Source organism: Lagenorhynchus albirostris, chromosome 6 (assembly GCF_949774975.1).
Source record: "Lagenorhynchus albirostris chromosome 6, mLagAlb1.1, whole genome shotgun sequence".
NCBI classification, from domain to species: domain Eukaryota; kingdom Metazoa; phylum Chordata; class Mammalia; order Artiodactyla; family Delphinidae; genus Lagenorhynchus; species Lagenorhynchus albirostris.
The window spans coordinates 64,782,175-64,810,153 of NC_083100.1; the positions used below are offsets into that span (position 1 = coordinate 64,782,175).

Here is a 27,979-nt window from a genome sequence, read left to right on the forward strand (position 1 = left end):
TCCACAATAAAGTTGTCATTAAAATTCCAAATGTCTATATAGGTAATACATTAATAAGGATATTAAAAAACATTTGACTTATTCCAAAATGTATTTAAATCATTAAGGATGAACAAAATAGCTTTGAAGCTATTTTGGGGAGCATATTTTTATTAATATACATTAATATTAGTAAAAATAACAACTACTTAATACGCAGTGCTGAGTGATTTTCTGTGTATTTACATATATTTTGTCACTTGATGCTTCTCCATGTTCTGTGAGATACGGTCATTTATGGTGGGGATGTCTAAGTTTAGAAGGATTCAGGTCTATCATTGGTATTTTACAGATGAGAAAGCCTATTCCAGTAGGTGTCATTTAGAACAACCTGAATAACTGAGGAGTCTTGTCAGATATTATGCCCCTGTGGGAAGTGCAGTAATTCGAAGGCTTTGGTTTTGATGATTCAGCACATGCCCCAGCCTAGCGGGCACTCAAGCCCAGATGGGATGACAACTGTCAAGCAAACAGGCCCCAGGCCAGCCCACTTTCCTCTAAGATACATCCAGGTCCACCTGAAACTGGGAGGAGACTCAGTGACACTTCTTGCACAGGAGATCTCCTGAGGTCTGGCCTAGTCCTGACATAACCCTGGAAGCCTTGAGACCTGAGAGTAACTGAATGCCTCTGAGCTGAGGTTCCCATACCTTGGACTGTGGACTCTTGAGATCCTGCAATCTTCACCCAAATATGTAGTTCCTCAAACAAATACTAAAAATACAGTTACTAAATTGGGGTTTTCCATACTCCAAAATACTGAAGGTGAAATTAATATTCAGGATTATCCGAATTACTAGCAAATACTCGAGTGATTGCTTTATCAAGTTCATAACCTTTCCCTAGTTACAGGGACTGCCAAATATTTAAGAATATGCACATTGACTCTATGGAAAGAAGGGATACATTCTATCAAATTCTGCAACAAACTTCACATGTAAATCCTGGTCAATTACTGTCACTTGATACATGTTAAAGTCATTAGAAATTATGGCATCTCTTTTGAAATTTAAGATAAAGAAAGGGAAGGGTGAATTAAGGCTACAATATTTCTTTTACCCCCTCTGCCATTTAATTTACATAAATGGCCTTCTTCAATTGATCATATGCAGATAATATATAAATATTAAATTACAGAAATTAAGGCAAATTTTGTTAAGAAGAAACTTACTTTTTCCAACTATACACAGTGTCCAAATGATGTGCAAATTAATCTGGTAAGCCTCATTAATTATGCTAACGAGTGGATACTTTACTAGTGTGTGCGTTTACACAAAAATATCAGTTCCTATACTGATCAGGTTGCCTCTTATCTACTAAATGAATTAAAAAACAGATATATCCATTCATTTACTTTAGCACTGTGCTTTGGAATCAGATCATGTTACACAGGCAAAAATGCATACAGTTGATTATTTTTACTAGTAGTACAACCATGACCCCAGCCTTCCTGATGCTTCTCTCCAGCCTAAGGGAGAAAGTCCTTTGAGCTATAGTTTATTTAGTAGTGGCGATGAGGTCTTCTTGTTCAGCTCAGCTTGGAAAGTTTACATATGTAAGATGGCCGGACTTACTCAAGGAGAAGCCTATGGCCATGAGCTGGAGTGATGTTTCTTTGCTCAGACTGAGATCACTTTGCCTTGTTTACCACCATGTGCTAACACTCCAACTAATCTATGTAATTGTAAATGACCACATAACTTAGATTGCTTTGTGTCGAACCTTTTAAAAAATGTTTATCCTTATTCTATGTTTCTTATTCTTGGACACAGAAACAAGATTTGGAATTTAATGGATATGCCGATAATTATTCTATTAACGGGTTAATTTAAATACTTAATACAGAACCTACCTAATTTTATTTTAATAATAAGTTAACTTAAATACATAACACTGAAACCTAGGTAAGTATATTCCATACAGAGTCAGCAATTTCCTTTACAAAGAACTGTTCTTGGTTTGTAGGGCATAATAGAAATAACAATCTGGGGAGTTGGACAGACAGTAATTCTAATCCCAGTTGTGACACTTAAAACCTTGGGCTAGAGTTCCTGAACCTCAGTTTTCTTTCCTATAAACTGGGAATAGCAATACATTTCTCACAGATTTCTTGCAAGTGTTAAAAAAGATAAAGGAAATAAAACTGCACAGTACAGAACCTGTTATTTTGTTGCCTAACAAATGTTACTTCTCCTTTCTCCTCTAGGGGGCTTCTGAGGACCGATGCCTTTTCACAGGCAGGCCTTTTCGTTTAGGTTCAACAAAATGCCATCTGCCTGAGTCTAGGACAAAGAGAAACTGATCTAGGACAAAGAGTGACTACTTCAATATGACTGAAATATAATGGATTCAGTTTGGGGCCAAATCAGTGACTTCCAAATTTTGCACATAAAATATTTGGTTTATTTGTATAGACAGAAATTTGGTTGTAAGCAATTTCCATGATTTTTTGATTGAACAAACATTTGATGCAACTGACCAAATAAGGCAGTTATTTTGCTTTACTTTAGATATTTATCAGGATTTCTCTGAGACAATATGTGTGATCATTTTTCTCAAAATATTTATTAGCTTAGGGCCAAACCAAACAGTAGGGCACTTTTTTTGGACCAAAGATGCTTTCTTATATAAGAGGAGGCAGTTGAATATAGTTGAAAGAGTACTAGAGTCAAGAGACTGGAATCTAGTCTGGCTTTGTCCCTGTCTAATTGCATATCTACCATAAATCACTGCCCCTCAATTTGTTTTGTCTGTAAATGCGCAGGAAAGAGAAGGATTATTAAATTCCTTATATGTAGAATTTCTTCAGAATAGCATTAAAATTTTAAATTTTTATATTAAATAGTGAGATAATTTAGTTTCCTTATGTGCCCAATTTAAATATTCTCCTTTTAGTACACAATAAATACGAATCATGCCTTATACAAATTTGTTTTATGGTATATTCTCCTAGTGTTTAGCAAGATAAAAGTCTTCCTAGATAAAAGATTGCTTACTAAACAACCAGTCTTTAACTAGGTATTTTCAAAGTCAGCTTGTTTCACCAAGATTCATGTTTCCAATTTAGAATGCTAATTGGTAGTAAAGTTCCTTAATGATCCAGCAGGGGGTGCTATGTAAGAAGACTGGCAGGAGGCGCTGGAGGGATACTATTTGTTTTGGAAGTGATGAAGTTAACTTATGTCATTTCTGTACATTCATTCAAAAATCTATGGTGCGCCTGAAATGTATTTCAATAACTATGTAAAAACTCAAATGTCATCTAGAATTGCAACATTGTTAATGAGTTTGGCACAGTCATTCTTGTCTCTGAATGATTTGTAAAGAAAAATGTTCAGAGTAGCTATTTTAGAATGCCAGGCTTCTTGGCTATTCTCTCTCTCTCTTTCTCTTTTGGTTAAATGAACAACTTTGCTAATTTGAAGATTATAATTATAAAAGAATATCCTTATATTCCATTAAGCTATAAAGCTGCTACTGATAAAATGACTTATCAAATCCTGTGGATTGAAGGCCACAGAATATGGAACCCAACAAATTCTTTTGAATATGACTTTATTATGCATTCGCTCTAAAAACTGGTGGTCTTACTGAATCCTGCTGTTTCCTGTAATCATAACTGGTTTAGCAGACTCTCTACATTGCTAATCTCCCTCATTTCTATGTTGATTAAGCTACTTCTAATGGATTTAGGGCATACAGAGAAACGAGAACAGCAAAAGAAATTATACTGCCAGTGAATTTAAATGAACTATACATGAGACCAAGGAGGACAGCATGCAGATCCACATTATTAAGATCTGAAATTAATTCCCAACCTTCCCAAGGAGAATAGCTATAGGTTAAATGATAATTATGGCAGTAGTAACACATTTATACAGTGCCTTATGGCTTACACGTAAATGATCTCTTTTACTCTTCACGGAGACGCTCTGCAGTAGATGTTTTTTTCCCATTTTTCAGTTAAGGAAACTGAAGTTCAGAGAAGGGTTAAGATAGTAGCTCAAGTTCACACAACTAATAAGTGGCAGAGCTGAAGCTTAATTTCAGATACTCTGGATTTGATACACACTATTTCTGTGTTTTTTCTACTTTATCCCATTGTCCAGTAGTATTCTTATATTGCAATGTAAAGGAGGCATATGAAAGGCAGACAAGCAGCCTGCCTAATGCAGAAGCACTAGAAGCAGCTTACGTTGGTGGAGAAGCTGCGGCAGTCACCCTTGGAAACAGCTGCCTGGTACCTCGCCATCCGCTCCTTCAAGGACACCACCTCCTGGAGGTCTGACGCACCCTCTCTCTGCGCAGCACTGTCTTCTGCAAATCCACTCGCTGGCTTACTAGGGCCAGTAGTCACTGAAAACAAATGTAGCATCGTTTCAGGTTTTGAAAAGAAAATAGCATCATCTTAGGAACAGTGAAGGCACTTAAAACATCTGGTCTCAGAAAACAGACTGTAACATTCCATGGTATTTTCCAAGTTTCATGGTCACCCTCTTTTTTTCAAGCTTTCAAGCAAAGCTACAAAATGCCTACACAGAAGCATATGCTTATGCAAACAACAAATTAAAATATTGTCCCCGCTCCTACTCCTGCAATTATTCTGATGAACAATAGGTATTTATTAAGAGATACATAATGTTAATGAACATTTCCTGAAGCATTGTGTTGGAGTTATGCTAAATGCTATAAAAGCATTATCTCATTTACTTCTCTAACATCCTCATGAGGTAGGTTCTATTATTTTCTAAAATTTTTAGATAAAGAAAATGGAGAGTCAGAGTAGTTAAAAAACTTTCCCATGATCACACAATTAGTAAGTGTCAGATTTGGTGGTCTGACTAAATCTTTGGCAAGTCTAAAAATTGCTCTTTGCTTCTCTCCCTACCCTTCAACCCTCAAGGAGATAAATCTAAAATATGTGAATGCTATGAGAATTACAGACTGTGGATTTTTTTTCCTTTTATTCCATAGAGGCATGTGTAACATAAGAAAGAAATAATAGTCCCATTAAAAAAAAGCTTTGTCAGTTGTTCCAGAGCATCTTATATTTTCCCATGTAAGCCATCTACCTGACAAAAATACAGGGTATTAGGAATTACATACTTGCAAACAGAGCAAAAGACTGATTGCGTGATCACAGAATAACAGTTGTTAGAAACAGAAATGTCTTAGAGCTGATACAGTCTCACCTAGTCTAACCAACTCCTTTTAGGCATAAGGAAACATGTCTAAATACTTCCTTATGTGAAAGAAACCTAAGGATTCTCCCTGGTTAATGTGATGGTTATTTAGATATAGGTGCCAGAGTTGGTTCCAAAACTAGTTTTTCTTATTTTATCCAGTGCTCTTTGCTGTTATGACTCTGCTTGTTGGTTTACTATTCACTCTTAAAGAATTGTAATTACAAAGTCATTTCAAGGGCTCCTTCTGGAACCAACCAGTATATGGTGTGTCTGTGTATATCTGTGTATGTGTGAGTTCTGATATGTTTATCACTCATTCATACACCCCCTGCCTTTCACCTTAGGGCTGGTAGTCTTTTGTACTCACAGGGTTAGCGGTCTTTGGTATACTTTGTTATTTGAATCGGTTTGATTTAATTACAATGAACCAAGTCCCAGACAACCCCAGGTAACAGACCACCACCAAGCTGTTCCTTCCCTGCCCTGTTCTCCCTACCTTCTTACCCCGTCCCCACATTGAACCATCTTATTACATTGTTTGTTCTTTCTATTAGCTTCTCCAAGATTTCTGTACACAACAGCAGTTGAGAACAACTACTGTGACCCAGGAAAAATGAAAAATCATTTGTTTTTTGACTCCCTGAGTATTTGCTTTTTCTTAAGGACTTCTTATTCAGTTAAAATTTTCATTTATTTTAATAAAATTTGTAAATATATTTTTAAAATTTTAATATTTATTTTTTATATTTTATTTCACACAGTATTAAAGGAAAAAAATATAAAGGAATAAGACATTGTATCATATGAATACTGTGATTGTAGAAACTGATATGTTCACAATAAATGTCAGTTAGTTTTTAAAATTCAGCTGTCTTCCAAAATCTCATATCTACACAAAGGTACACTCCTCCAGTTGGTCCTGATAAAAAGAGATTCCCACCAACTACTGGAAGTCTTTCACATGCTGAAGAAAATATATATTTATTTTCCTCTCTGGATTATCTATTTGCACAGATGAATTCCGTTTATGTTCAGCTGTACTCTTCTTACTTTGTTGTAAATGGTCACTATATAAATTTTATTGAACATGAACCACTGAAGTTTTTCCACATTAAGATATAAATTTCATTTTGCACATTATTAATTAAAGATGTTATTATTTTATTAATCTTAACAGAAAGTCAGCAGTTTAGTTTTGCAAAAATTTACAGTGAGTATTTACTTTCGAAATATTTCCAAATGATTTTTATCATTTTCATCCTACTGGGAAATGCCTAAGATTAATTGTCAGGAAATCAGTTGCCTGAGTATTAAGAGATTTGGATTCCATTGCCTTGTAGCCTTTTATTCTGATCACAGAAAAAACATTACATTTTAATCTCTCTCTCTCTTTGTCTCTCTTTTTCTCACTCTCTCTCCTTCTCTCTTTCCTATCAGTAACTTTGCCTACGCAGGTAGGGTCGTGGAATAGAAAACCAACCTTCAGCTAACAAACTGTGTCCATGTTGGTTCTTAACCTCCTAAGTCAGTGTCTTTCAATTTCCTCATCTGAAAAACAAGGTGATGTTTCCTGACTAGTATACTATAAGGCAGTGCACCTATCTGTTCCTATCTTGATGCTGATGACACCTGATGTAAATTTGTAGCGTTGATAAGACAGTCCCTTACTTAGGGACTTAGGGATGTGTGGGGAAGAAGATAGGAACATTGGTCGCCTGACCTCACAATGTGCTATTTCAGAAGACTTGGATGCAACTGAGATTGCAAACAGTGTTTAATGTTTAGGGTAACTTTAAAGAGAAAGGTAACACAGAAGAACAAGTTGGGTGTAAGACAGAGTCAACGATGCATTGTATAACATGGGGAATATAGCCAATATTTTGTAATAACTGTAAATGGAAAGTAACATTTAAAATTTATATAAAAAATTTTAAAAAGCAAATAATTGACTGAAAATAATGATGCTACTGTCATCAATAAATAAGTCTATAGAATAAAGTAAAAAGTACTTTGACCTCTTTATTTCACTAAGAGAACACTTGCTAATATCTGAGTTGTGAAGCTGATACTTGCTCTGTCTGACTTACAGTACAGGTGTAAGCAGAGGTGTGTCTGATTTCCTAACCGTGGTGAAATCAGAAGAAAGGAAAGTTATCAAAGGTGAGAAGAGAACTAAGGGTATTGAAGGTTTCTTAGAAGAATTAAAATACACATTGAAGGTAGTTAATAGAGTAATATATGCTGCAGAAGAGAACAACCAATAACATACTAACAACAATGTGAAAGAAGATGATAAAGATAGAGAACAGACAGCAAAATTCAAACTAGAAGATAACAGCATTTCCGTGGGAGGGAGGGAGAGCGGGCAGAACAAATGAAATACAATAGAAGAAATTTTTGCTGAAGATAAAATTTGGGCATAGATTTAAAGTATTTACCATAATATAGGAATAAAATTAATTTTAGAACACCAATATATCAGCAGATCCTAGTAAAACATTTCAGAATCAAGGAAAAAGAAAAGTTCTACAATTACCCAGACACATGAAGAGTTTCTGTGATGAAGAAAAAAAATTCAGAAATCCTGAGGTATCTTCTTTATAACATTGAACACGAAAAGCAGTTAGAGAACTGATTACTTGTTACTGAAATTTTAGTTTTGAGGACTACTCTATGTGAATTCAAGTTGTTACTCATGTGAGAAGTCAACAAAAAGCCAAACACAGTCCATTTAACAAAAGTCAGCCAAAAAAGAAAGAGCCTTAACAAAGAAAATCAAATTAATAGTGTAAAACCAAATGTAAATAAACACGGGTCAAACTTCACCCTAAAAGACAAAGACAAATAAATCCAACCATATGCCACCTGCAAGACACAAAATTTAAAAAGAAATATTGGTCAAGAAATTGGGAGGCAAAAATAAATGAAGAGAAGTTATCATGACTATATTCCTTTCATGCAAAGTAGCATTAAAGACAAAATATGTTAAATGAAATAGAGAGCTATTCTGTAGATAGAAGATGCTGCCCCACTATGAAGTTGTAACAACGATGTGACTCTACATGCTGACTAGCATAGTACAGAAACATATAAAGAGCATCTGTAACAAGAAGAAGAATTTTATGGGACTGTAATCGCTGTGGATGACTTTAACTTTCTTCCATCTTTGCCATATGAAACTTCAAAAATAAATTATTTGAATTATATAATTAATAAGGTTTATTTTAATATACTTATTCATTATTATTAAATAAATATTGATTATCTACAATAAGCATAAGACACATTCACTATGCTCCAGAGATTTCAGTCTAGTTGGCAAGAGAAACAGGCAATTACAGCCCAAGGAGTTTATGGTTTTGCACCAGGTGAGTTGGGAGCCTACGAGGGGAGAACCTAATCCACCTGGGTGTATCAGTGAGCTAGGTGTCTGGAAGGCATCCTGAGAAGTGGAACATTTGCACTGCAACACAAAGGAGTTGGCCATGTGACTATGTGGAAGAGGGAACAATGCAGAAGTGGGAGGAAACAGCAGAATTACCAACAAATCATGTTGGGAAAAGTAGGTAATGATTTTGAGGAAAACATTCAGAATTCCTCACCACACTGCATATTACACATGGAGTATTAGATAAGGACTTAAATCCTTTTTAAAATGATGAACAATTCTTAGAGAGATATAAGTAATTCATAAAATGATTTTAGTTGGACTTTCAAAGCATGAAAATTCAAAGTGAAAAAATCTTTCAAAAAATTTATACGGCAAAAGGAAAATGGAAAAGGGACAATTATAATAAATAGGTTGAAGTGTTAATTTTCTGTAAAGAATATTGGTTGGAAAAAAAAACTAATGTTATTGAAAAGACAGATAAAGGACTTAAAAGAATGATTCACAAGTAAAAAAATAATAGCAAATATGTATAAAGTGCATTCTATGTGTCAGACTAGTTAGTCTTTTTAATGGTCTCAACCACCCTATGAGGTAGAGACTATATTTATTTTTAATCTCCATTTTACAGATAAGGAAACAGAGACATAGAAAAGATTGTAAAACTTGCTCAAGATCATGTGGCTGGTGAGTTTCAGAGCTGGAAGGGGAGCTAGACAGTCTGGCTCCAGGTTCTGTGACTTAAGTACAATTCTATGCTACATCTCAAGAAGTACAAGAGTCCAGAAACCAAAAGACAAACCCAAACAATCACTTGCTCAAGGAAACAGATGAAGGAAAATTCAAACAACAAAAAGATGCCTTTTTCGTTGTTAACTGACTCATTGCCTGTGCAATAAAATATATACAATAAACAAATAGTCCTGGATAACTAATCCGATGTATAAGTATGACTCAAAAGAAATTGTAAGGTTCAATAGTAATTTGAACTCTCGAGCAGAAAAATGAGAATTTAATGATTTTTTTCTTGGAAATTTTCTAAAATCAATTCGAGAAGCCTTTATTTAGTCCAAACTAAAAGCCAGGCAGAGAATGAGCTGGGGTGTCACATGGAAGCCCACAAAGCTGAGGCAAATATAGATGCCAGCTTCAAGGAGGCAAGCGTACTTTTGGTGACATATCAATAGCCTTGCTATTATAATCTGGATGCATTATAAAGAAGTCAACTGCTTTGAACTCAGAAAATTGATTGAGAACTAAATTGGGAGAATGACGAGCTAAATTCTATCAAATCTAAATATATGATCTATACCCCAGCTCGGATTTGTGTACAGCATATCATACCGATGGACATACCATAGACTCAGAGCCATTAGCATGAATAAATTTTCTATAATTTATAATATTTGCATATCCCTCAGCTAATAATAAAATTCATGTCTTTTAAACATTCAGAATGCTGCTGCCAAGTCAAATTTGTAATCAATTTGAGTTTTATATATTTTACCCTCATTTGAATATTATGAAGCCAAGAAACGGAGAATAAAATGAAAGAGCAAGTGTATAGCACAATCTTCCATTAATTTACAGTTTTTAAAAAACATGGAGAGGAAGGGCAAAGAGTAAAGTGTACGCCATGATGGCACGAAAGCTATACTGTGCCGTCCCTCCAGCATACGAACCCAGTGAATCAGATTCCACCTTTTAGACTAACTTCCCTATGGTCCCACTCCCCCAAAATGCATTGTGTTGTGTGTACTATTGTCACCTTCCCCAAAATCCATCCATTCATCTGATTAGCATGATTTATACATTAACAAAAACAGATCATCTCTCAGGGTAATAAAAAGGATTAGTTCTTGTCTCCTTACTACATCTTCCATGACCACTATTCTCCTAATTCACCGGGTACTGGAAGAGATCCTATATATCCAGTTGCCTGACAGAGGAAAACGACAAGATTTAGCAATGTGGTAAACCAAATATTGGTCCTCCAAAGATGTGCACACCCTTATTCCCAGAATTTGTGAATACGCTACATTACATGGCAAAAGGGACTTTGCAGATGTGATTAAGTTAAGGATTTTGAGATGGGGAGTTTATCCTGGATTGTCCAGGTGGGTTCAATGTAGTCACAAGGGTTCTTATAAGTGAAAGAGGGGCAGGAGAGTCAGAATCAGAAAGGAGAGGTAATGACAGAAGGAGAGAGAGAGGGAAGAAGAAGAAGAAGAAAAAGAAGAAGGAGAAGGAGAAGGGGGGAGGGAGAAGAAGAGGGAGAGGAAGAAAAAGAAAGAGAGAGAGAGAGAGAGAGAGAGAGAGAGAGAGAGAGATGCATTGCAGAATCTAAACTACTGGCTTTGAAAGTGGAGGAAAGGTCCCATGAGTCTAGGAATGTAGGTGGATTCTAAAAGCTGGAAAAGGCAAGGAAGGAAACAGGCAACCTCCCTCATAGAGCTTTTAGGAGGAGTGGGGCCCCAGCCAACACCTTGATTTTGACCCAGCAAAACTCATTTTGGATTTTGGATCTCCAGAACTATAATATAATGGATTTGTGCTATTATAAGCCCAATTGTTTGTGCTTACAATTGTTTGCAGTAATTTGTTACAACAGCAACAGGAAACTAATACAAACATCCACTGTACATACACGTACAACTGACCAAGTCAGAAATCACTACACAGTAAATTCTTCTTAAGGCATATTTCAGTTCTAGCTCCCCCTAATCTCACAGATTCATATACACAAACTACCCTGTGATGGAAACATCTTTGAATTTCTTTACACCCCAAAGAATAAATGTCCACCTACTTACAGATAAGACTCAGCATAAATGTCCATTTAGATAGTAATCTCTTTGAGTAACAGAACTGCCATTTCTAATTGTAGTAAGTTTTTCTTATATAGACTTGTCTTCTGTTTTCTGCAGCCCCTATCATCTCACAAGAAGTGCTTCTGTTACGAGAGCAGTTATAAATGTACAGAAGTTAGACAGAAATTAAATAATCATTAGTAGGTTAATATTGCTAGTTTGGGCATATTTGAAAATTCAATCATATTGCTATTAAATTAATTAATTGCTTAGTTTAGTTAAGGAATTGGCCAGTTAAAAAATCAATAATTGAATAAAATGACTTAAATTCCTTTGAAATAGTCAAATAAATTAAAACTATTAAATGCTTATAGATGATGCATATTTTTACAATATGTCTCTTGTTAGACACTTCCCTAGCACAATCAGACTTATGTTGCATTATAACAATGATAACCATCTGTTAATGAGTATCAATTACGCATTAATCATTTTACATGTATTCTTTACACATCTACATTTTACATCTAATTCTTATAACAACTATATCTGATGGGTGGTATTATTTCCAGTTTACTGCGGTGAAAGCAACATTTAAAAAGGTAAAAATCATATAGTAAGTGGCTCAGCTTGGAATTAAGTTCAGGTATTTCTTTTTTTTTTTTTGCAGTACGCGGGCCTCTCACTGTTGTGGCCTCTCCCGTTGCGGAGCGCAGGCTCCGGACGCCATGGCCCACGGGCCCAGCCGCTCCGAGGCATGTGGGATCCTCCCGGACAGGGGCACAAACCCGCATCCCCTGCATTGGTAGGCGGACTCTCAACCACTGTGCCACCAGGGAAGCCCCAAGTTCAGGTATTTCTGAGTACAAGGCTATTTAACTCTACACAGTCTCTTATGTAAGTATTTTTCATTGAAATATAACATTATAAAGTAAATTTTAAATTAAGGGTATGAATTCTCCCTTCTGTTTCCTAAATATCTACACACAAATCCTTTATTTCAGTGTATATAGGGATAAATCAAAGGGAAACCAATAAGTTGAATTTCTATGTCTCTAAGTGAATCCTTTTTTGTCCTTATAAGCTTGAGTTTAGAATTAAAAATCAAAGCAAATTTTTCAGTTATATTTCTTTGGTCACTATAGAGATCAAACTTGAGATGGGGTTAGGTATTGATCCAAGCCAGCAGGGAGAGAGACAAACTTTACTACAAGGGAAGGAAAATGTGAAGCAAGGTCCACTGCTCTCATTTCTATTGATTTGTTTTGCCTCAAGGCATGGGAGGTGGTGGCATGCTTCCATCAAAGTTTCCTCTTGTTTAAATCTGCATCCCAGGTATACAATAAGAGTATCTGATAAATTCTCCTCTTAAGGCTTTAGGCATACATTCAGTAAACATCTACTACTCATCTGCTGTTGACCAAGCACAGTGCTCAGGGCAGGGCACAAATTACTCACCATTGTATTTAGTCCTGCTCTACCTGAAAAGAGAGGGAAAAAAAAAACACCAGAGAGATCCTCAAGAAATACAGTATTCTAAGTGTTAATCTGGCCTTATCTCTAAAAACAGAAATACAACAGGTTGCACCATTTCGACATGCTGATTTAGGAATAAAAAATTTCCCAGATGGCTGGCCCTGCTAAGGAAGTTACCTTTTCTGAAGACATACCAAATGGAGTCCTCCTTAGGTGGGGAATCCTGAGGAACTTGGTAGCTCACACTCCACAGCCCCATCCCCAAAATCACATTTATTTATACTGAGATGAAACTGAATTAAAATAGATCAAGACCAATCAGATTTGATGGGGTTGAAAAGTCCCTCACATGTATCCTCACAGTGGCTCAATTTCTCTTCAGATTTTTCCCCACTTAATCTAGGCAGTGAGTAGCTCCCTCTGCTGTGCTTTCCCAACATTTAAAAATTACACTTCTGTCTGTATTACTTGTTACTTTTTAGTGTGTCATTGAATCTCTCTGTCTTCCCTCCTTCTCTCACCTTCCACCCACATGCGTGCTCCTCCAGCACAGGGTTAAGTTCATTTAGGAAACCTGTTTTACGCTGGGTTCTGTCTTGGTTTCATCCCGCAGCAGGCAGACCCACAGGGAGATTGACCATCTACTCTGGACCCAGAAAGCCCAATATTTATTCTATCTCTGACACTTACTTTTGACTTTAAGCAAATTTCTTAACCTCTCGAAGTCTCCTTCTTCTTAGCTATAACATGAGAATGATACCAGAATCTGATTGCCTGTGAGGACTGAAGGAGATCTTATTAAAGTAAGGGGTTTTACATAGTATCTTGCACATAGTAAATAATATACGCTCAGTAACTTCCAGTCACCTTAGGTGTTATTATATATCCTAGATATTATTTTCCAGATAATCTGACATGATACAAGTCTGAGATAATAAAAGTTATGAAATTTTCCCAAATCTCAAAGCTAGTAAGTAGAAAGGATAGGACTTGACTCTGGTCCATATGACTCTAAAGGCTGTAATGATATTCCATTCCTCTTTATAAGCCAAGTATCTACCATGTTGCTTGAAACAAGGAGAACACAATAGATTGTGAAAGAATAGATAATTACAGTAAGAGATTAGGGCAAGGAAGTTGGCACAGTCCTGCTCATATGGCCATAGGAATGGAGAAAATATATGTAAAAGAGAAGAATGTCAATGTATATAATATCAAAGTGTTAGTCTATCTGTGTTTTTGGCACTAGCCAATGAGCTACTAATTTTTCACCAGCAAAGAAGAGGGCAGTCCCCTGAAAATGTAAAGTTCATGAAAATCACCCTAGTATGGCCCACTATAGGGACAGATCTGCTCCTTTTCTCCCTGCGATGGTTCCTCATGTTTTCCCCTGCTCTCTGTTTTTTAGGTAAAATCATGACACCATGACTCAAAGTTATTCACATTTTTCATTTTCCTATAGGGTCTCTGAACAGTGGGCTTGGCACAATGAACCCTGGCCTGGACCGGTCAGGCGGGGATGACTGGGCCGCTCCCTAAGTCTCTGCTGCCCTTGTCACCACCCACCAAAGGCAAAGAAGAGAAGGATCCTGGATCCCTCACTTATGATCCATTCCACGGTTGCTCTACTAAGTACCTCTGTATTGCTAGGCACCTCTGTACCCCTACTAAGAACCTTATTTAGGTGTTTGATAACAGCTAAAGGAAGAGGTGTTTTAATATTTGGTTAGTTTGAATATAGGTATTCTTTCTATTTAATCTGTGTATTCCTTCTGTTTAAATTGATTTCCATCCCTTTTTTCCTAAAGTCTCTGTTCTAGAAAATCTTCAAAGTTGGTATCATTCTACATTATTCACCTCTCCCTAAGTTGTTACCTCTTTGATATAACTTCTTTTTCTCACTCATTATTGCCTAATATACTCTTTTTTTATTCCTACTGATTACCAGTTTAGAATTTGTCTTTCCCTAAAATAATCGACTTTTGCTTCTCATAGGCTTTTAAAAAAATCCATACGAAGTTAGTTCATGTGTACTGAACTGTTTCGTTTAGTTCCAAGTATGCTGTCGTCACTCAACAGATCAAAAATAAGCAACAGTAATAAAATGCAGATGAACATTTAATAATTTGCAGCTTTGAAAAACATCTTCCCAGCATGCCTACCTTTAAATTGTTTGAGCGTGGGCAGGGTAGGAAAGTTACTTAGTTACTATTACCTTAAATAAGTTCTATGCTAGCTGCAGTCTGGAAAAGCCAGACGTTTCCAGATCCATTTTTAGGAATTCCTCAATTCTTCATCCTCTTTCCAACTTTCACCTCTCCATTAAGGTTAGCATCTGAGATTTATTCTGACAAAGGATATTAAAAGAAAGCAAATCACTAAACTCTGACTCTCAATGACTTAGACAGTTAATGCTGTGGCAGCTTCTCTCTTACTAATCATTCTTTTCCTTTGAATAATAAAATGCATTTAATTCAGTCCACCTTTTGTCTTAGAGAAATTCGGTCTTCAAATTTACACAAACTCTTTTCAATGACCTTAAGTAAGTCTTTGTTTACAATGCTTTCTCTGCCTAAGTCCACAAATAACAGCATACTTTGCTATGGTTTTCTTTTGAACTTAATGGCTGATAGACTTGATCAAAGAAAGGAAAGCACACGAATTCCATATACTTTCTTTACTGAACATTATTTGGAAAAGCTGAGCAATCAAGGAGAAAAGTGAAAATGCTTAAATAATGCAACATTTTGCTTGCGAATAAAAGACGCCTTTGGAAGTAAATTCACTCTTTCAGAGCAGTGATGTACTTAGAAAAATTCTACCTAAAGAAATAAACACTGGGCAAACGATGTGATCTTCAATCATTTAAATGTTTCCTGGGTAGGAAGATAAAACTGTGAATGTTAAGCAAAAATGGTAAGAATCTGTTTTTCTTACCAAAGCTCTGGTTCTTCTAACATGCTTTAAAATGAAAGGTAATCAACACTTGTCAAATGTTTGTACTGTCACAACTCCTTTCTGATTATTGTCCCCCGTAATTGCAGGGAACACTAGATAGTGTTGTATACATTTTGAATTTAAGTCTTTTAAATTTTGTACAAGGATGTTTATAAATTAAAGCTATAATGATTTTAATATATCAAAACTTTGAATCAGCCAGGTGCTGGGTTACTCTCCCTGTCACCATTAACATGACCTAAATATCCTCTGCATAGCAACACAGACTGTAATTTCAAAAGAAAGAGATGATGTCAGTTTCCTAATGATATGCTGGTCCTAAGAACTGTCCAAAGAGTGGAAGTAATTTAATAGTCTTCCCTGCTTAAGATACACATGGGATACATAGTTAGTCTCATCATCCCTTAATTTATTTATAGTTACTTATCTTAAAAAATTTGGCACTGGCATTTGTTTCTTTTCCCTTAGATTCAAAACCTAATCCTGTAAGTGCCCCGTAAGTGGAGGAACTGAGTTTATGCTGCTTATTTCACTCCTGTTTTTAGAGGGTGTAGTGTAAAAATCAGTCTTTAAATGTTATTCAGATTGAAACTTGCTCTTTTCCATGCACATTAAGACAGTAACATCTGTGAACAACAGAGAATTTAATTAAAACTTGCAAACAAAATTTTCCTAGACCAATGGTATTTAAACTCAAGTGTAGTGGAAGGTGAGAAGAGGAAAGTTGTGGGGAGTGAAATGTAAGAAGCAATTAAAACTATATATTGGGCTTCTTTGTAAAATTCCATATGAAGCTAGGCTTTCACAGCTTTAAAATAGAATCACTTTCCAAGACTACTCCCTTTAGGTACCAAAAGCCTTAGGCAGATGGACAAATCACTTCATTTTAGTGTGACCTCCTACTGTTTTAGGACAACTTACCTAAAAGGGAAATCAGACTCTAAAGTTAAGCATCTCCTTGTTTGTTTTTAAAGATTATTTTAAAAATTTAGACACCTAACTACAACTACAGGTTATCAACCACTAGCCAGGAACTCAGCATAGTCTCCATCTCTTGAATCTTCTAGTAGCCTGCATAACCGTGTCCACCATGATTTCAGTCGAAGAATCTCTTAGTTTCATCAGTTTACAAAATGGCAACACCCACATTGTGAATATGCAAGGCTGGCCATCACACAGTGGCCAGAAATGCTCCTTGTGGGCCCTTATGTGGAGGTAGAAGAAATATAATGCACCTCTAAGCATGACATGCTTGTGTTTTCCCTAACAATGAGTGCCAGAGACTTTCCTAACATTTTTGCAGAACTGGTTATTCAATTTTTATTATTACCTAAAATTCCTAGATTGCCAAGAAGCAAACCAACAGTAGAAATGAATATGGCCAACTTCACAGGTATTTAACATATAACCTCATGACTTGTACACAGTGTATGCCCAATAAGCATTTATTGAATGAAACTGCCTTGCAAAAATACTGCAAAATTCAACGCCCATCTTTTCATGGTTCCTGTTGACAGATTTTAATTTCTCTCTCGTACTTCTTTTTAAAGAGTAGAAAACAAGTTCCAAATTCTGTAACAGAAGTTATTTAAGCGGAGCAGCAATGTGAAATTTGGGATTAGAGCTTCCCGGAGGGAGCAAAAATAAACTTCTTGCCTGTGAACCTGTGAGTCTGCCACAATGAAATCCAGCTCATCCCCCAAAATGCTCAGCGGGACACCACATGAGCAGGTGAAAATTAGAACTGCACAAAGATGTGTGTTTGGAAAGTGAAACTAGTCAACTTTGGGCTTTTTGCCCAGTTTAATTTCTGCCAGAAATTCTCCTGTTATTACATATTTGCAGAAAGAAATTAGAAAAGTGTTATAGCTAAAAAATTTCAGATACATTCATATCTCTATCACAGTTTGGCCCAGAAAAAATAACTAGCTTCCCCAGGCCAGTGGGCAAGTACAGGACTACGGCTAGAACATGGAAACACTAATACACACACACACACACACACACACACACACACTTTTCTTTGGAGGACCATTTAATCACAAGTAGTATCCTATTTGTTTTATGAGATCTAGGAGGAAGACCTCAGTAAGTTTTCAGAGTGTCCCAGTGCAGCTCTGAGTTGAAAGTCTGCCAAGGAAAGCAGATGTGACAGAAAGCCCCAGGTCCCATTCACCAGCAGTGCGGGGCCTGAGGAAAATGTCATAAAACTCATGGAGCCTAACACTTGCCATTATAAGAAATATCTCAGAAGGAGGAATTAAAAATGCTGAGGCTTTGCAGCATTCTCTGCATTGTTCTTTATAAACTCTCAAAACCGAGTGTGGAGTTGGTGAGTAGCTTAGACCAGGAAAAAGTAACACTCATCTATCTATGTCTCCTGAAACACACACACACACACACACACACACACACACACACACACACAAACACACAATTCTTGACACCCAACCATGTATGTTTTTCAGGGCTCCATCCCCAGTCTTCTGTTTCTGCCTTACCACACACACTCCATCAGTTCTCAGCTTCATCCATATTACATCAATGTATATGTCTAGTAACTAAGTCTTAACCTTAACCTTGACAAACCTTTTAAAATTCAACGTAGCTTTTTAAAAAACATATTACCCACAAATTTATTTCCATTTTCAACTTTTCCAGTGGTATATTAGAATAGAGAACATCTGGGATTGTCAGGAATAATGGTGAATGTGATATGCAGTCAATTAAAAGTGAACAAAATGATTGTTGGGTATTAGCATATATGCAAAACAACAGACCTTTAAATATACATATTTAAATATATATATAAAAATATATACACCTAGGCAGCCTGGGAATGGGAGCAAATATATCAGATTATGAGGAAAATGTTGAACTGGCTTTTTTTTTTTTATGGTTAGCATTTTTATTTTATTTTTTAATTTATTTTAATTTTTTATTATTATTATTTTTTTGCAGTATGGGGGCCTCTCACTGCTGTGGCCTCTCCCGTTGCGGAGCACAGGCTCCGGACGCACAGGCTCAGCGGCCATGGCTCAAGGGCCCAGCCGCTCCGCGGCATGTGGGATCTTCCCGGACTGGGGCACGAACCCGTGTCCCCTGAATCGGCAGGCAGACTCTCAACCACTGTGCCACCAGGGAAGCCCTGAACTGGCTTTTGATGAGGTAGATTTAGCTCAAGAACGTGGGGACAAATGAGATGGGAGGTCAGTGAAAGCTCTTCTCTTGCAGCTGACAATGGGGCCCAGGCGGAGTGGGCATTGGATGTCTCATGGTTCCTTTAAGCTTTAGACCCATCCCTGAAGCCTGGAGTCAGGAGCCCTTAACACCAGGCCACCAACACTTCTGAACTGTTCTTGGCCTTGGTTGAAATGGGTGCCCTAGTCCATCCTAGGCTCCATCCTGTTGTGTTCCTAGCTCTCCTTACTTCTGACCTTGTGATTTATTTTCCCGCTTAGCTTCATCCGTCAAACCTGATGCATTGTACCATTTCACTGGCTCATAAGCTTTTGCTTTCTCTTCCATTATTGGATTCTTCTTTGCCTTTTCTGCTTTAGATTCTCCTGATAAACAGTCTGGCACCCACAGCCCCATCTTTCAGTGCCTCCCTCCCCAGCAAGAGTCCTCCTTCCATCTTTACTCAGACACTGTGAGTGGATCCAAAATACAGAGAGATGAGGCAAAAGAGGCAGAGAGCTGAGGGGCAGGATGTGTTGAGGATGGGAAGACTACGCTGTGGGTCAAGACCAGTTGTAGTTGAAAAGAAAGAAAACTGTGATCTAAAAGAGTATTCTGAGAGTCCAAGAACTAACTCAAAGTAATGACAAGGTCCATTGTATGGCTCTGAGCAGCTCCATCAGAAAGGAGACAGAGTCATTATGGTTGAAGTGGTTGAAGAGTTCAGTTTCTTGAAGTAATGTGATGCTGACATCAGTAAGGATAACCGAAAAGTTCTTAGTTTCAAGTGTTGAAAAGATTATAATAGAAAAAGGGTATTTAATAGCTTTCTACAACTCCAGAGAGGACAGAAATTTAATTTGAGCTCAAGAGTGAACCTCTGAAAGGGAAGGATGCCTTTAACAAGAGAACAACCTATTAAATCAGGTAGATAATTTTCTCTCAAACGGTTCTCATTTAGCGTGCTGTTATTTTGAATGTTCAGCATCTAGGATAACTTGGTACTTTATATTCTTATCTTGCTCTCTGGGGAAGATGTAAAGGTTATTATATTAGTCTCATATATTGAACAGTAATAATAATGATAATACAGCAAAAGCTTATGTAGAACTTACTATGTACCAGGCTCTATTGTTTTTGTCATTTTACAAATATGAATTTATTTAATCCTCAAAACAACCCTGTGAGATAGATTGTATTATTATCTCGATTTTCAGATGAGGAAATAGGCACAGAGACGGATTAAATAATTTGCCCAGATTCAACCAGCTGGTTAAGTGTCAGAGCTAGAATTCAAACCCAGGTAGTCTGGCTGCAAAGTCTGTGTTCAACTAATAAGGGTTTACCTGACAGCATTTTCTGGTTTCCTAGTAAAGTGTTATGTGGGTTTCCTTTGGAATTTCTTCTGGCCCTGGGAGATGATGTTTCTGTGATTCTGATAAACTGAGGACGCTTCATACGTCTTAAGGATAGTGATAGCCCTAGAGTTAAGTAATATATTCCAGAGGTCTTTACTAGAAATGAAATAAAAAAGAAGGAAGGAGAGAGGAAGAGAGAGAGAGAACATAGCACATCATTTGTGAAATCTTTCTAATTTCAAAAAGTATTCAAAAAACTTTCTAATTTCAAAATGTAAAGATGATATCAATAATGAAATTTTATATGTCACCTCCTGGAACTCCTTTTATATAGCTATCTATGGGAGAATAATCCTGTAGAAAATGTTCATTATTGTCATCGTTATTATAAAGATGTAGCTTCGCACTTTCTCAATACAAATGTTTACAAAACTCTGTCAGGCTCTTAACGCAATGTTACACAAAAGGTAAAAAGAGGTGTCATTATGGATGATATTATAGTTATCGAATGTTGTTTGAAGACTCATCTTTCTTTGAACATCTAAATGGACTTTTAAAATATGAAAGAAATGGAGAACAATATGGAGGCATAGGTAACACTGTGCTTTATAGAAAATAACATACACATAACACAGACACATATATACACACATATATGTATACATGAGCATAATGGAGCACAAATTGAAAGAGATGGTAATAGTATAACATAATGACATAGTCGAGAAGCTGGGGCCAGTGGGGCTGAAATGGTGAATTAAATGAAAAGCAGTGAAAATTGAAGTTTGCAGTAATTCGTTGCTTCTATTTAAAGGGTGGACTGTTAGAAACTATAAATCGTAGTTTTGAGCTGACAATTGCAATAGCTGGACTAGATCTTTGTAGGGAAAAAAATATTGCAACTTTAATACAAACATATGCCTTCCTTTCAAATTTCATTTCTCTGATATTTTACGGAGTTAAACTTGAGGTTATTGTTCAGCTCTGGATGAATGAATGGATGATGAATCCTGAAATTATTCCCATTCCAGAATGAGTCAGTGACTGAAGCACACATGCACTAATATAGTTACATTCCTAAAAATAAATGTTTTTGAGTCCTCGGGGACCCAGAGGGCTAGCATAGTTTCTACTGAAGAAGTCAGGGCTGTAACGAGGTTCTATTCCCACTCTGAGCATCCTTGAATGGCACAGAGGACAGAAAGAGCTGACCAAGCGTCTGACTGCTGCCCGTTGCTCTTTCTTTGGCACCTCTAGCTCTGGCCCCTGTGTTCCAACTGGAAACTGGGCTGGGCTTCACCTTAGTAGCCAAATAGCAGACTTTTACCCTATATAATACTCAGGAGAATCGGTCAAAATCCAACAGAAGCAGAGACAGTGAACTTTAAACAAAGCTTGTAGCTGGAATTGACCATCCTTAAATAATGTGACCAAACTCACTTTATTCTATCTCTTTCCCAGAATATTCCAACTTGATAATAGGACCCTTGTGTCAACAAGAAAAACTTCTAACTTATAAGACAGATAAATTAAAAGGTGATCCTTGGCTTTAAAAAAAGATTTTTCACTGTTTCCCTGGAGCACTTATTTACTATAGTTACTTATGAAGTCTAATTACTTGACAAAAAGGCTTAGTGGTTAGATAAGATAAAACTGAATTCTTATTATGATGGTACTGACTAAAAATAAAATAATCAACAACAACAGAGATAGTGATAAAGCACCCTTCAATTTTAAAGCAATTCAATGGGGAACTATGACTGTACTCATCAAAATTTAATATCATAGTTTAAACAAACCTAGCCACTTTATAATGTGAGTTCTGCCTACATCTTATTTTAATGCAATTAACTTCCTATGAATTAAAAAATAAAATAAAATTATTATTTGAACGTTATTTTCTATTCAGTTCATATTTATGAAACTTAACATGAAAACCATTGACATGTTTTGAAATCATTTATAATGCTGGACTTTGCTTTTAAAATTAATGGTGAGGGCTTCCTTAGTGGTGCAGTGGTTAAGAATCCGCCTGCCAATGCAGGGGACACAGTTCGAGCCCTGGTCCGGGAAGATCCCACATGTCGTGGAGCAACTAGGCCCGTGCGTCACAACTATTGAGCCCGCGCTCAGAGCCCACGAGCCACAACTACTGAGCCCGCGTGCCTAGAGCTCATGCTCTGCGACAAGAGAAGCCACCGCAACGAAGAGTAGCCCCCGCTCGCCACAACTAGGGAAAGCCCGCGCGCAGCAACGAAGACCCAACGCAGCCAAAAATAAATAAATAAAAATAATAAATAAATAAATTTATTTAGAAAAATTAATGGTGGTACAATTTTTTCTTTTTAGCTTTTCTATGTTGATAACTACCAAGTTAATGCATTTAGAAACACACATGCTGATATATTCAGATTTGGGGGGAATGTGTTATTGGATCTTTGACCAACAAAAATTTCCTAAAATAAATTCTTTCAGTATTATATTTATTTTAAGTCGTATGTGTGCCTGGAGCAATTTGGCCATTATTTACTTTTGAACAGTCAGACATACCTAAAGCATTCACCTCGCTGGGCAACAGGATATATCCCGCATACAATTAGAAAAAGGTAGAAGACTAAAACCTATTTGAAGGTCTGCCAGAAAGAGCAGTGAAAAATGATGTCTCCAATGACAAGGTGACGGTGGGGGTCTGCGCTGGGAGTGGGGGCAGAAACAGCTCATCTAGCACAGAAGATGAGCAAACTTAAACGCTTAGTCAAGTTAAAAAATAAACCAATCACCATTTTTTTGAGTTTTAAATGAATATCTGGATCAGTTCTCCTTTTCCATAATTTATCCTAAATTAAAGAGAAACAGGAAATGCAAAATAAAATGCAACAAAAACCTGGAAGAAAAAAGGCTTTATGAAGGTTTACCTCTAAATGTGTTCCAAGTCATGGGGGTGGAGTAAGGTTGGGGTGATACGGCACAAAGCTTTGCAGAATGACATATAGCACTGAAATATAAGTCAAGAGAGTTGGTTTCTAGTTCTCTCTGTCTAAATCTTGTAAGTTACTAGTTAATGTTCTGTGGCTCAGTTTTCTTATCTAGAACTTAAAGGTGTTAAATCAAATAGTCACTGAGGTTCTTTGTGTTATCTATGTGATAAATTCCTTTTATCCTTTGTGATATTTTAAGAAGTACAGCCACTCTACCAGGAATTTGGATTACCTATTGCACTGCTCACTGCCAGATTATTTTTATGCCATCATGTATGCCCACAAAGTCCCAAGAGTCATTAAATATAGCAATACTCTCATTTCTTGTATCCAAACTGATACAAATAACTCATTGAATTTGCTGATTCTCAATTCTTAAGAAAAAAAAAACCTTTATTCTTTACACTGGCTGATTATCGTTGTTCTTTGTGCTTTTCCTGATTATATTGTACAAATGGAGAAGTACTCAGGTTAGTTAAATTTGCAAAAGAAGGATTCCAATGATTAGGAAAATAAATTGGATGAAACGTTTACTCTGGAGTTTATAGGTAGCGTTTCATAGACGAAGTAACATTGTGGATATATGTGATATAATACAATAAGTATTTGGGATGTGTCCCCGGTTCCTGGCACAGAGCTCCTAAAACCCTTCAAAACTCCTGAGTGATGTTGTCTTTGGTATGCTAGCGAATGAGCTAATTCCTGGCCTTATGTGGGGTGGGGGGAGAAATAGAGATAGCTTCAGGATGGGGCCTGGTTGCCAGAAAAAACACCCAAGCGATTAGAGTCTGAATATTCAGCCCCACTTCCCACCTTGGAAATGGGGAGAGGGGTTAGAGATTGAACCTACTTAACGATGGCCAATGATTCAGCCGATCATCCCACATCATGAAATCTCAATAAAAATTCTAAACAGCAGGATTTAGTGAGCTTCCAGTTGGTGGACATGTTGACGGGTGGTGATCCCAGAGAGTGCATGGAAGCTCTGTGCCCCCCCTGCCCATTACTCTATGAATCTCTTCCATTTGGCCGTTCCTGAGTTAGTGTCAGAAGCGCGGGCAATCGGTGGGTTCTGCTCTAACTCTGGAAGTTAATGTGAGAATTGAACTGAATAATTGTACACCCCGCTGGTGTCAGAGAATTGGAGAATTGGTTGGTGTCAGAAAATACCATGCATTTGGTGTCAGGGAAAAAACAACAACAATACAACATATCATGCAGTCACATAAAAACCATGTACTTATATTGAATCAATCAGTGTTCTAAAAAAAGTTATTCCTGAATCAGAAAAGTCTGATGTTACCCACATTCTGCAAAGGATGAACCTATAATTTGAATGAGCAAGTGTTTGTCTCAGTAGCAGGGAAAAAAAAATTACAATTTAATTAAATTTCAAAGTGTAACTTGAACGCTTTTAAAAGAGGGGGTGGGGGCTTCCCTGGTGGCGCAGTGGTTGAGAGTCTGCCTGCTGATGCAGGGGACGCGGGTTCGTGCCCCGGTCCGGGAAGATCCCACATGCCGCGGAGCGGCTGGGCCCGTGAGCCATGGCCGCTGAGCCTGCGCGTCTGGAGCTTGTGCTCCGCAACGGGAGAGGCCACAACAGTGAGAGGCCCACGTACCGCAAAAAAGAAAAAAAAAAAAAAAAAAAGAGGGGGTGGGAAGCAAATAAAAAGGACAACATAATGTCATTTAAGTTCTATCCCTCACATATTGTTCAATCAGAAATCTGGGAATTACACTGCAAAGTACTGATTAAGTTTCTGGCCTGGTCTGTAAATTACCGAATCTAGAGGTGACTCCAAGCTAACAAACAAGCATTACAAAATGGTCTCTTACTGCCCAGACTTATGTGTATGCATGAGAGAGAGAGAAGAGAGGAAGTATCAGTTTCCAGTTCCAAGGTTACCATGGGGGCCCAACCCCAAATTGTCTCATCATAAGTAATATTTTACCAAACGAATAAAACGAACACTGATATGCAGAAGTTTTTCAATTGTGGTAAATGTAAGTGAGAGGCAAAATACTGGAAGTGACTGAATAGTAGACAGCTACCCATGGTAAACAATAGTAAACTATCTATGAACTTTGTGGAGTCTTTTACCCAAAAGTAAACTTGAGGAAAGACAACCAACCCTCTCTTCCTTTGTAATCACTGAAGACTTGAGGCCCGCCTGACATTTTCTGAAGTAAGGCTCTCTGTGATCATTGGAATATCTACTGTTATTTTTCAGGTGGTTGAGGGAAGTTGTATCTAAACGATGCACAACACTGCATGCAGAAATATTTACTCCAAACTCCAGACTACATTTTCCCCAAACAGCTGGCACTCTGCCACATTGTGGGCATCTGAGATGCTGAATGACTTTACAAAATGGATCTAGTTGTTCATTTACATGTTAACAGTAAAAAAGGTAAAAGAGTCAAAGATTAGGCAGAGAGGTAGAGAAATATTTAAGCACAGAATTCCACACTTTCCCATGTTTTTATCCAATATTTTTGCCACTCAATGGTAATAGCTTCTAAAACTCAAAACTGGTGCTCATATTAAAATTCGGGGCTCTGAATGTAGCTGAGGTAAATATTTTACTCGTCCTTTGGCACCCTGCACATAAAATTTTTAAATAATTCAAACAAACTCCAGCTCCTCAGCGACCAAATAGAGTTCTGGTAAAAATAAAACATCTTTCAGTTCAGCACCAGCTGGCTAAATTTAAACCCTGTATTATGTAATCTTAAAGTGTCCTTGCTTTTAGTTGGTGTCGTAAGAGATTCTGTTATAATGCCTCTTCCAAATCACTTCAGTCTCTAACATCTAGACATTTAAGGCACAACAGGACCAAATTAAGGTGTTCATAGGCAACTGAAGATAGAATAAATTCATTTGAAACAGTATACAGGCCATGTTATTTTAAAAGTAAAATCTCAGGCTTCTCTCTTTAAGTTTGTAGTTACTATAATTAGGCCCGGCAGATCCAACTGGCAGCGCTTTTCTTAATTCTGCAAAACATGTAAGAACCTGATTCTTTAATCCTTATTCCAGTAATACTCCCAGAGGAGATGAGACTGGCTGGGGCAAGAAGCACAAAATCAAACTAAGGCTGGAGAAAGAATACATTTTATACATTTCTCTGAGCAAGCTGCAACAGTTGAGCATATTTTCAACTTTTTCTTTCCCTCAGCAAATTTTAAGAAGTATAGTTAAAAAAAAAAAAAGGAAATATAGTTTAGAGTTTCAAACATGTTCGTTGTGTACATTATCAATTTATGCTCATAAAAGATAAACGAATTTTGTCAGTTTTCCCTTTTAGCTATAAATTGAAGTATAGTTTTCATTGATGTCTGTTTATCAAGTTTGGTTCATATCTCTTCAATACTAAAAATAAAAAATGCTAACAATTCTACAAAATCCAATTGAATATTTGCTGTGATGACAATTACAATTTGACCTGTGGTCTTCATCGATCTTAAGCAATCAGCAAGAACGTATCACAACTCTGGAAGTAGAGTATCAATGACTATATAACACATACCTTTTGTAATATTTAGACTTAACCCCAAGTTCGTGGAAATGTCATATATCTTTACAGTTCTTCACAGACTAGTTTCCTCCTTGGTACAGCAAATTTCCCAGTCCCCTGAAAGCAGTCGGTGGAGTGGAGGCCAGCTCCACTGAAGGGTCTATCAAGAGAGTAGATGGGACGGCTGAATTTATTTCAGCCCTGCATCTAAAGGATGCAACTTAGCACCTATTTTTAGGAACTGAGCTCTGTATAGGTGGGGCCTGAGTCAACTACTCTTTTCAGAAGTGTTCTCTGAGGGCACTCTGCCTCGTAGTGCCCTCAATAATGTATGCATAGTATTAGCACATGTGCAGTCAATCAAACTCCCTTCCACAGCTATGACCATCGAGCCAACTCTGACCTTCTGAACAAAGCCTAAAATATAACCAGCACTGATGAGGAAAAAGAGGAATGAAAGCTCTTTAATTACTTGCATTTGTTTTAATAATTTCAATCTTTAAGAGTCAAGAATCTGAAAATAAAGCACAGAGAGAATGTTCCAATTTATTCTGGTGGAATTTGGGTTCTCAGGAAGTGGAAACGCTGTTTTTATTTACAGAATGTTCTTAGGCATGGAAAATATTAGTTTGCTTTTTGAAACTTCACATATAAAGCAAAACACTACTGTGATGTTTATATAAGTAAAGAAAGTGCTCTTTTGGACAAAAAGTGAAGGAGGAAGGAGTGATAAGGCATTCTAGAGAGAATAAAGGGCATACCTACTGTGTGATTCCTGCCCATTAATATTAGCTTAAAATCACTTGGCAGGAGGAACAGCAGGCAAGGGACAGGAGTCACCTCACATGCTCCTGAAAGAATCATATTAAGTGTCCTTTGCTGCCACCCTGCTTATTCAGCACACCCTGCAGACCTGACCCGGAAGGAAGTAGGAGAGCTCGCCATTTAGCTCCATAATGCCAACATCTAATACATTCTAAGTAAATATAAAACAACCAGCTTCCCCTATCTTTCCTCTCTTCTATTATTTCCCTCATGTGGGCTTAAGTATGTATACTAATGCCCTCACAGCAAGCCCAAATAAAGAA

At 37.0% G+C, this 27,979-nt stretch overlaps 1 protein-coding gene across 4 annotated transcripts in view; it reads right to left on the minus strand.

The window, feature by feature from the left end:
• Positions 1 to 27,035, minus strand: part of XIRP2 (xin actin binding repeat containing 2) — a 72,377-nt gene extending 45,342 nt beyond the window's left edge. For 3 of the 4 annotated variants that reach the window (XR_009541168.1, XM_060152726.1, XM_060152725.1), the window contains exons 1-2: positions 26,904 to 27,035; positions 4,235 to 4,395 (exon numbers count right to left, since the gene is read on the minus strand). Coding sequence is in view for 3 of the 4 variants with exons in the window: in XM_060152726.1 (XP_060008709.1) it covers positions 4,235 to 4,291 (57 nt within the window). In the remaining variant the exon portion in view is untranslated. Of the gene's footprint in view, positions 1 to 4,234; positions 4,396 to 26,903 lie in introns of those variants that run through there. The other variant, XM_060152727.1, reaches the window with a different exon arrangement.
• Positions 27,036 to 27,979: the final 944 nt, after the last annotated feature.